Source organism: Echinops telfairi, unplaced genomic scaffold (assembly GCF_000313985.2).
Source record: "Echinops telfairi isolate 266 unplaced genomic scaffold, ASM31398v2 ScPeMD7_7458;HRSCAF=8496, whole genome shotgun sequence".
Lineage (NCBI taxonomy): Eukaryota > Metazoa > Chordata > Mammalia > Afrosoricida > Tenrecidae > Echinops > Echinops telfairi.
The window spans coordinates 27,837,601-27,848,164 of record NW_022111358.1 but is presented as its reverse complement, the minus strand read 5'-3'; the positions used below and the strand labels follow the sequence as shown (position 1 = coordinate 27,848,164).

The window sequence follows — 10,564 nt, the reverse complement described above, 5'->3', positions numbered from 1 at the left end:
TCTTGATGAATTTCTTGAGCAGCTGCGCGCGCTTGCCGGGCGATTCGCAGAGCAGCACCTCGGTGGCCACCCAGTGGGTGACCTCGCTGCAGCGCTGCAGCAGCAGCTCCAGGTTGGCAGTCTCGCGGCGGCCGCGCTCCCCGTGGAACACGTAATCCACGAACTCCAGCTGCGCCCGCGGGCGGGGCGGGAACGGGCACCGCAAGGCGGCAGGAGGGTGAGGACCGGCGGGTGGGGTGGGGGGGTAGACAAACAAGGATGCAGCCGCAGGGATGGGGGCGAGGGAAGCCAACGTTAATTAGTAATACACCACCATGGGCCATGTTGGGCTGCGAACCTCAAGATCGGCAGGTCGAAAGCCATCAGCTGCTCCACGGGAGTAAGATGAGGCTTTCCACTCCAGTAGCCAGTTCCGGTCTCTGAACCCCACCCACCCGGACAGCCCTGCTTTGCCCTGGACTGGGCGGTTAGGAGTCAGGACCACCTCCATGGCACTGACTCTGTCGCTTGGTGGCAGGTCCTTCCCTACAAGCTTGCTGGCTGACCAACCTTACAACCACCATCTGATAGACTTTATGGCTGTTTTCTTTCTTTAATCTTTATTCAGTATGAACCATGGGCCAGGTTGGCCTTTGCCATTTGGCAGCAGGGGGAGGGGGGCAAAGTCTTAGGGTAAGCCCAAACGATGCCCACGGGCATGGAGGGAGTGGCTGCTGGCCAGAGTTCTAGGAGTACTGCAACTAGGTACTATGGTTGTTAGGTGCCCTCAAGTCCGTTTTTAACCCCGTGACCTCGTGAGGGACAGGGACTGCCCACAGGCTTCCCTTGGCCGTCATTATTAGACGCTTTCTCCCCTGGAGTCAAGGAGCCACTGACCCTGCCTCGGATGAGCAGCTGAGTGTTAAACCATGCCCAAGGTCCTCCAGAGGACGCAGGTCTCCCTCGGGTCCCCACGCCCTCAGGCACCTCGTGCGCCCACCTCGTGCACACATCGGAACAGCTCCCAGTGGAAGGCAGTGAGGTGGTTGGCCACGTCCTCAGGCTCCACTCGGTGGATCTCTGTGTCACCAGGGGAGACCTGGATCTCCTCAGGAAGGGGCACCTGGTGGCAGGCAGGGTACAGGGACTGGATTCTGGGTGGCTGGCAGAGCGAGAGATGGCCCGCAAGTACCCTGAGCCCTAGCGCTCGGCAGGCCTTGGGCAGGGGTTCTTACCAGGGCCTCATAGCTGTCCCGGGTGCAAGCAAACAGGTGGCTGTTGATGCCCAGCGTGGTAAACACACAATCCTCGGTTGGCTGCAGGAGGACTTTCTCTGCAGGAAGACAAGCGGCTCAGCCCCAGCCACCTGCCCCAGGCCCCTCTGCACACGCCCCAGCCACCTGGATCGATCCCCTCCAGACACCCCCAGACACTTACACCAGCCACCTTCACACGAACTACCTGGACTGGTTCCCTCCATACGTAACCTATCACCCCCCTCGGCCAACCACCTGGAACAGTCCCTTCTGCACACACCTGGTCCCTTCCACACACACACACACACCCCAGCCACCTGGACTGGTTCACTCCACATACCCCCAACCACCTAAACTGGCTGAACTGGTCCCTCCCCTCCATGTGCGCCCCCTCCCGCCACCACCTGGGAGAGTCCCCTCCAACATTCCCACCTGCTTGGCCTGGTCCCCTCTACTCCTCACACCAGCCACTGTTGCCTCTCCATTGAGACATCCTAACCCGACCCGCTCGGCTAATGGGACCCACAATCACGGTCTGTGGCGCGCTCCTTCGAAACTGCGCAGCTGGGTTTTGCACTGATGTGTTCCTTTTGATCCCCAAGTTCCTTCCTAGTGCTTCTCTCATCCCTGTGGCACTGGGACGTCAGGACTTTCCCCTCCATCTGTCTTCTCGCTGTCGATAAGTCGATTCTGACCCACAGCGACCTCCAGGACACAACTGAACTGCCCCTGTGCGTTGTCGACGCTTTCGGTCTTTACAGGAGCAGACAGCCTCGTCTTTCTCCCAAGGAGGAAACGAGTAGGTTTGAACTGCTGACCTTTCAGTTAGCAGCTCAGGGCGTAGCCTTCTTTAACCCAGGTTGCTAACCTATGACCCCTGTGGAGGGTGGTTGTGGGCATCCTCTCGCTCCTCCAGCCACCCACAGCTAACTCATAGCAACCCTGGAAGATAGAGTAGAACTGCCCTGTGGGTTTCTGAGGCTGTTAAGGAACAGAGCCTCATCTTTCTCCCGTGGAGTGGCTGGTGGTTCCAAACGGTTGACCTTGTGGTTAGCAGCCCAATGTGTAACCCACTATACTCCCAGGGCTCCTCAGGCTCCGTCCTTCCAAACCAAAACCCAGACTCAGTGCCATCGACTTGCATAAGCACTACACCACCAGGGCTCCTGGGGCCTCCTCCTTGAGAGATGGAACAGTAAGGCTGAAGCTACTTTGCAGGCTCTGCCGTCCCACAATCTCCACCCTAGAGATAAGCGTGCTCCTCCCACCTGATACCCAGGTGCTTCTCAAACTTTTATCTGCTCTGGAAGCATCTGGGGAATATTGTTAAAATGCAGGTCGAAAGGTGGGCGCCCAGCTGGTGCCCCTGGTGCTGAGCCCAAGACCACACCTGAGCCGCAAGAGCCGTCCTTGCACCCAGAGCTGGGTTTGGGTCTCCACACCAGGGTCTCACCTCCTGAGGAGGCCACAGCTACCAGGATGAGCGAATCCTCACGCCCTGCGGGCTCCTCGGAGTACTGCAGCTTCTCCGTCACGGAGCCCAGAATGTCCTGTACAGACGCCGAGAGGCGGCTGCGTATGGTCACGTAAGAGTGGTCAGGCATGTAGACCCGGCAGAAGACTGGACAGAGACAGGAAAGTAATTAACTGTCCATTAGAGGTCAGAGGAACCACACTGGTACAGCCCCCTCCTGTGCACCTCTCTGCACCCGGCCCCACCTCCACCCCTAAATCATTAGGATCTCTGAAGAAGGTGCTAGGAGAAGGGCTGGCTCTACTGCACAGGCAGACTCCCCCGAGGGCATCCTAACACCAGGGCGCCCCGCAGAAACATCTGCACAGCCCCACCCGAGCCACTCGGGAAGCCCTTCCCGTTCACGGCCATGCTCACTCTCGTCGGAGCCCCGGAAGGCCACGCGGGTCTGCAGACAGGAGTCTATTCGGCGGAAGTGGCGGAAAAGCGGCTTCACCTGCTTGTTGGGTGGCTGGCTCTCCTCTGGGATCCTGGTGTGGACACAGCTTGGCGTCAGCAAGCCCTGCCAGGCACATGGAGTGCCAGGCAGGCAGTGTCCAGCAGGGACATTAGGATCGGGCTGAGACCCACCAGCACCATGTTCAGAAGGTGGTTAAGGGGGTCGGAAGAGAAGACACTGACCAGCAAAAGACAACTATCCAAGTATGTAACTTCAATCGGAGGCCACCCCTTCTGAATTCTCCTTTGACCAAGCCAGCCTGCCAGGACAGATCCCTTTCTCACCTGACCGCCTATAGAACATTGGGGGAGTACTTGTTGGTGCTCATGCTTTATCTCTTCCATAGGACGGAGAGCTCTTGAGAGCTGGGGCTGGTGCTCATTTTTCATTTTTTTAATCCACCAGGACCTAACAAATGGTTGGCATATGGCAGTAGGTCAATAGATACTTGCTGAATGTTGTCAACAAGCACTTCACAGCCTGGGAGGGAGACAGACATGCATCCAGGTCCTTCTGACACTAGGACCAGGCAGCATGTGCTTGGTGACGTGATAAAGGCACAAGGGGAGCTGTGTCGGCTAGCAGGACGGAGAACCCTATTCCAAAGGGGAGGTCCGGCACGCTTTCCCTGGGAAGATGAAATGGGGCCTGAACCTTGAAAGACAGCAGGAAGAAAGGATGGGAGGAGCGGGAGGAAGAGGACATTCTAGGGTGGACAGTATAGAAGGGGCTTCAACAAATTTGTGGGAAAATGTCACTGAAAGAGAACCACATTTTCCCACCAACTTTTTGAAGCCCCTTGTAAAAAACGGCAGGAAATTGGGAACACACCGGCGTTCAAAGAATGACAGGAAGTACAGGGGCTGTCGTAACTGGAGGGAGATGCAGGAGATGAGGTGGAAAGGGGGTTGGCCATTCTGCTGGGACACCGCAACTTTGCCTTGTGGAGGGGAAGCCAGGGGCGCTTGTGGAACAGGAGTGCGATGTTGGTGTTCTGTAAGGATGGAAGATCGCTCCAGTGTCAGCATTGAGAGAGAGGGGGACATAGGAACCCAGGTGAGAGAGACTCAGGCCTGAAGAAAGATCGGGGTGGGGGGAGTGGCAGATAGGGGGAACTGAACGTAAAGGGTTAGAGGGAGGGAGGGAGCATTGTGTGCTGAGTCTACTCAGATCCATGGAGACCCTATAGAAAAGGCTGGAGCTGCCCTATAGGGTTGGCTAGGCTGAAGTCTTTATGGGACCAATCACTAGGCCATTTGTCCCATGGAGAGGGCTGGTGGAGTTGAATGGCCAACATTTGGGTTCACAGCTGAGCACTAACCACTGTGCCATTGAACCAAAATACATATATATATATTCCACTGTCGGGAGGTCCATTCTAACTCCTAACGACCCCTCATAGGCTTTCCAAGACAGTGAATCTTTACAGACACAGACTGCCACAGCTTTCTCCCGAGGAACAGGTGGGTTTGAACTGCCAACCTTTTGGTTAGCAGCCCAATGCTTTTACCACTGCACCAGCAGAGCTCCTTACAAACAGTCCTTGCATGTATGCATGTCTTACATGTATGTATATCTCGTTACCAGACAGTATTCTGTATAAGGTTATACATGATCATCTACACAAGGGGACGCTAACAAGATCATGGAAAATGGCATTTTGAAGCCTCCTCGTTGCTCTCGAGCGGATTCCAGCTCCTCCTGGGGAGGCGAGAGGTGCCAGCAGAACTGCTCCACCTCCAGAAGCAGAACCCCAGCCTTTGGGTGGGTTGAACTGCCAATCTTCCGACTACTAGTCAAATGCTTAACCATTTGTGCCACCTAGGGACTAACTATCATGTAGACACAAGGGGGCTTCAAAAAATTCGTGGTGAAAATTCCATTATCTTTTCATTCCATTTTCCCACAAACTTTTCCCACAAACGTTTTGAAGCCCCAGCCCCATACAGCCACATCCATACATAACTCATTGCAGTGAATCGATACTGACTCCCAGCAGCCCTGTGGGACAGAGGAGAACTGCTGCTTAGGGTTTCCAAGCTGTCGGGGAGTGAGCGCTTCCCCACTGGGCCGCCTGAAGGGCTCCGGAAGCGTCTCTCTAAATCCAAGAGGGTCTGAGGCTTGGAAGTCCTAGGTTGAGGGCCTCACAGTGGGAGGGCTGGGCTGTCCCACCTTACTCTCCTCTCTTCAAGGGGGCTCAACCCTAGCTGTGTGGAATGAGCCATAGACACACACATTATTTTTTATATATTCATATACAGTAAGATCTGTGAAAGGTGAGAACCTCTCAGAGAAGACACACTCGAATGTTGTCCACTGAAACAAGCTCCCCGGAAGTGGCCTGACTTCACCTGCCCAGGGCAGAAAAGCTGCGAGACAGGGAAAACACAGGCAGGCCCGACGAGGTCCGCCTGTCATAGGTTTCCCTGTCTACGAAAATTACTGTTGAATAAATGATTACAAACAGATAATTAGTTTCCTCATTCTTTTGCTACCATCTGTGAACTTGAGGTTACTGCATGTCTACTGGACTGGTATGTGGGAAACATGATACCATGGCTTGATACTGCCATCTCATTCCCATTCCACATCCAGTGATGTCACGTTGGTACCTTGACCATCAGACACAGCTAGAAAGTTTACACCATGGGAATTGGCAAAAGCTATCTATCAGGGCTCTTTTTCCCCAAAAGTGCATTTCTGACCACAGGTTGACAGACGGGGCAGATGGACAAAAGAACCAGAGACAGTTCTGGAGCTACCTTTCAGTAAGACAGACAACTGTGTTAGGGCCAGAGGGCCAGAGACAGCCCCTGTAATAGGGGAGCCCCCGCTTCCTGTCCCTCCCCCAGCCACTCCCCCTCACTTTAGCTCCACGGTCTCCACAAGCTGGTGCAACCTCAGGGTGTCTTCTCGAAGGTCCTGGTAAAGAGACTCATCCTTCATTATCAACAGGTACAGGTCCTGAGGAGAGAAGGTGAGGCAGAGGGTCTTAGCCCAAGGAATAACTCCTCACAAAGCCTGGATGCGGCCTCCGTGCCTTTAAGCAGAGAAGACCTGCTAAAAGCGAAGGCTCCCCAGCACCTGCCTTCGTGGAAGAAAGGCACGGTCCCATCCGAAGGGCCCCTTCCAGACCACTCGCCTGTCCGCCCGCTTCCCTTCCCTGGACCCACCTTGATGATGCAGCCAGCCCCCTCCTCCTCCTGCAGCAGCCCCTGGTAGGTGTCCAAGAAGTGGAGGAGCATGGCCAGACAGGCCTGCTTCCGACCCAGCCCTTCGGGACCCTCCATGCCGCCTGCCCAAACAAAGCTGACCCTAAGTTAAGGAAAAGCCCGAGGCAGCTGGACTACAGAGAGAGCTTTCCTATATTTTCTCTATTTGGGGCCAAGGAGAAAGGAGGTCCGGAGGTCTGGTGCCAAGGCCCTCCATGCCCCACTCCAGGGTTTTGCTCAGGGTGCCTAGTGATGGCACCCACTTGACTTCAGCCAGCTTCCACCTGGTAGGATCTAACTTGAGACCCTGCCCCGACCCATCCAACTTCTGGGCAGCCCAGGGCCTAGAGTTCATCATGGGCCAGTAAAGGTCAATGGGGCTTGTCCATGGTCAACCTGACCATACCTCAAGGGAAAAGCTGATGTTTCCAAGAGAGATTAGGAGACCCAACTCAGTGACCTGCCATTTGCAACGAAGTGCTGGAATGATCTGGGGAGAGGCCCTCTGCTCATGACGAGCCCAGGCAGTGGCTTGACTCTGGCAGACCCTACTGGAGCACAGCCATGACCTAGTGTTTACATCAGACCCTGTAATAACTCACCTGATGTTTAGAGTAATCTGGGGTGGGGGTGGGGGGGGCGGCCCTCTTCATAAAATAATAACACCTCACTGCTGTAGGGGCATCTGCAATCTCCAGAGCACGCCCACCTCTGCTATCGGACCGATCTTCACAACAGCAGGGCAGGCGCTGTTTACTCCCATTTTACAGACGAGGAAACAACCCACAGAGTGTCAAGAGTCCCTGGACAAAGCCGCCCCTGAGCCTGCGAGGAGAAAAACAGGGGCTGAGGCCCAGGTGTGTTTCCAGAGGAAAGATCGAGGCTCTGGGCTCCCATGGGGGAGGCAGGGGGTGGGAGGGCTCCCTCCTGAGCCTCCCTTTTGCAAGCTCCACAAAAGGATATTACTGGTGTAGCTCCTGTAGAAATTTCTCCGTGGGGAGGAAGAGAGAGTGGGTAAGGACGATGTCATCCAGCAGGAGATCTGTGGAGAGCAGTGTGCGCCCCCAGGGTCAGAGGGCACTTCCAGGGCCAGACCGGAAGCCCACCAGCCCCTTTCATGCCTCTGTAGCCAGTTGTCTTTAGCCAGGCTGGAGCCCCAATTACCTGCTCCAGCAGGCACTGCATACACGTACATGTGCACACGTGCTCGCTCACACACAGACACACACACACACACACACACACACACACACACGTGAAGATCCTGGGCAGCCGCTGCGGGGGTGGAGTTGGCAGCTGCCAAGGCAGCTGGAGGGAAGGGGGGCACCCTCTGATGGCCATGCCCACTTCTATTCAGTGTGTGGGAAGTTGGTCAGATAATATGCTAAGCTTGGGGCCTGTCCCAAATAAGAGGGAGGCCACAGAAGGATCCCTAGTCAGAGAACAGAGGGCCAACAGTAGATTCCCACTGAGGCTCGAGATCCCTTGGCCCCTCCTCACTCCCTACTTAACAGCTTTGAGTTCCAGCTAGGCAGGTAAGGACCAGCCCCATTAAAGGCTGAGAGGGAGCAACTGCCATCTCTTTGATCCCAAGTTTTAAATAGAAACCCTCTGGTCCTCTGGTGCCCAGAAATGGAAGGGTTAATGATGGGAGGGTGAAGGGGAGTGGTTCTTCTCACCCACCCCTCCTTTCCCCTCCACACCCCAGTCTGGGCCTGGTCCTGGCCCTGGCTCAGCCAGTCAGCCAGGTACAAGGTCGCCCTGACTTGCAGCCAGCCCTGGGGTGGGGCAGGACTGCCTGGCACACATAGACAGGCCGGGTGCAGGGAAGGAGCCAGGTGCCAGGTGCCCTCACCGGGACAGGTTAGGGCCAGGCACTTCCTGAGGACAGCCCTAGGCCTCTGCAGGGTCTTGGGATCACCACTGCCTGGCCTCCACTTCTAGCTGTGACAGGGGGTGGGGTGGGTGGGTGGGGGACCAGAATAAGATCACTCACTGCACCTCTTTCATTTCAAACATGAGAAACTGAGGCTTGGAGTTGGAACAAGAATCCAGGCTCCCAATGCTTTGCTGTTTTTCCTAATATGCCCGAGGCAGTCCAAGCACCAGGGCAGAGCCTAGTGGTCAGGTGGGGGCTGCCTAAAAGTGGGAGGAGCTTCTGCTAGGTTCACATGCTGGGAGGAGACCAAAATGACTGGAGAACATTGATAATATTGGGAAACATCAGACGGGCGGGCTATGCTGACTCTGGTCCACACTGGGACTAGTTTGGGGTTCCCCCATCCCAGTTACTGTACGGATCCAGTCTGCCTGGCCAGAAAATCTGGGTTACTGTCAACTGAGCAGTGTTACCCTGCACAGAGTCTGTGGCATCAGGCCCCAAGAGAGGAAAAACCTCTCCCTTCTCTCTGCTTCAGCTACCTTGCTGTGCTCTTAAAATGAATCAGCTCCCATCCTGACACCCAGCTCCAGAGATGGGGATGAGGACTCAGGATTCCTGACTCCCCCCCCCGACTCTTTCTCTCACGGGGGAGCTAAGCCAGAGCCGAAGCAGAGAAACACAGGGCAGAGGCTGCTATGGGGGCTCCAGTTTGGCATCTGTCTCTTCCAAGGCAGGCTGTGGTCCAAAGCACAGCCTCCCCAGGGAATGTGTCATAGAGAAACAGGGTGTGTGGTGTAGGCGGGAAGTTATGGTTAGGAGAGCTGTGTGTGTCTGATATTTTTCTAATTAAATCCAAAAGGTGTCAGCTCCCCAGGGCAACTGCAGCCTGAACCCAAGGAAGGGACTCAGGTCTTGAGAAAAATCTAGGGGAGTGAATTCCCCACTCCACGTACCCGGGTTAGTGCTCCCTGCAGAACACACCCACACACCACCACCACCACCACCACCACCCAGGGGCTCCCAACCCTCAGACCCTCCTGGGTGTAGTGAAATACCTACTACTAAAGACCTTCAGGAGCCCTGGTGGCTCAGTGGTTTAGAACTTGGCTGCTAACCTAAAGGTTGGCAGTTCAAACCCACCAGCTGCTCCTTGGGAGAAAGATGTGGTAGTCATCTGGCATCAAGACTTATAGCCTTAGAGACCTCCGGGGGCAGCTCTCCTCTGTCCTATAAGGTCCTTGTGAGTGGGAATCGACCAGATGGCAGCGGGTTTGGCATTTCTAAAGACCCTTAGGTTTTCCTGCCTCAATCACCAACCAGCCTTTTGGGGCCTCACTTTCCTCAGGAGCCCCTGAGTAGGGGTGCTAGGGTTGGGGTGGATGGTGAAATAGCATCATTGTTTAGGGACAAGCCCATGAGGGTGTGGTTAGTATTTTTTTTAAAGAGGCCCTGTACTGAGGCCTGACACCGGAAGGGCCAATGTTGGAGAAGCTTAGACCCTCAGATGCCTGCCCAGCCACCCTCCCTCCCACAGGCAGACCCCCACCCCACCTACAACACACCCCTTTACCGAACACCAAAGGGTACTGTGGCCCTAGGCCTCTCTAGCACTGCCCCACACAGTGGGCCACCCTGGGCTTCTAGACAGAATCAGGAACCCCTGTGAAGCTTTTCAAGTCTGGAGGGTGCCTCTGGAGGGTGGCATGGGCTGCTTCCATCTTCCTGGGCCAGGCCCTAATTTTGGGCCACAGAAGGGCGTAGGCAACACCAGGCACCCTAAGTCTGTGGATACTCTGCCCAGTGGCACACAAGGGTGGCTTAAGGGGAGGGAGAAAGGGCTTCAGCTGTGCCTACCTCCTTCAGCGAACCCCTCAGCCCCCGACCGAGGCTCCAGCATCGGGCCACCCCACCACCCAAGGCCAAGGAAGAGGAACCAGGCTGTAATCCCCCCTCTAGGGAAGGGAAAGTCAGGCGGGCGACTCCTTACCTGAGGCGGAGCTGTCCCTGGTGGCCCCTCCGGCCAGCCGCTCCAGTACCCGGTTCAGAAGATGCTCTGGCCGCTCGGGAGCACCCAGGGGGGCCCAGGGGGGCGAAGTCAGGGGCTCTCCGGGGGACAGCTCGTCGGAGGAGTACGAGGAAGGGGAGCGCAGGGGGCCCCCTCCCCCAAGCGGCCCGGGCCCAGGCACCTCCTCCAGTTGCAGCCAGCAGGGTCCCCCGCTGCCCGGCTCCTCTACGACCCCCGCGGGCTCGCCCCCGTCCTCC

General features: G+C 56.2%; 1 protein-coding gene across 1 annotated transcript in view; it reads right to left on the bottom strand.

Annotated features, from left to right (window-relative positions):
- The window catches only part of RAPGEFL1 (Rap guanine nucleotide exchange factor like 1), a 15,937-nt gene that overhangs the window by 4,229 nt on the left and 1,144 nt on the right, over positions 1 to 10,564 (bottom strand). Inside the window, exons 3-11 of the mRNA XM_045299335.1 lie at positions 10,290 to 10,560; positions 7,384 to 7,462; positions 6,382 to 6,517; positions 6,075 to 6,172; positions 3,127 to 3,239; positions 2,689 to 2,856; positions 1,215 to 1,312; positions 980 to 1,102; positions 2 to 169 (exon numbers count right to left, since the gene is read on the bottom strand). Coding sequence (XP_045155270.1) covers positions 2 to 169; positions 980 to 1,102; positions 1,215 to 1,312; positions 2,689 to 2,856; positions 3,127 to 3,239; positions 6,075 to 6,172; positions 6,382 to 6,517; positions 7,384 to 7,462; positions 10,290 to 10,560 — 1,254 coding nt within the window. The remainder of the gene's footprint in view (position 1; positions 170 to 979; positions 1,103 to 1,214; positions 1,313 to 2,688; positions 2,857 to 3,126; positions 3,240 to 6,074; positions 6,173 to 6,381; positions 6,518 to 7,383; positions 7,463 to 10,289; positions 10,561 to 10,564) is intronic.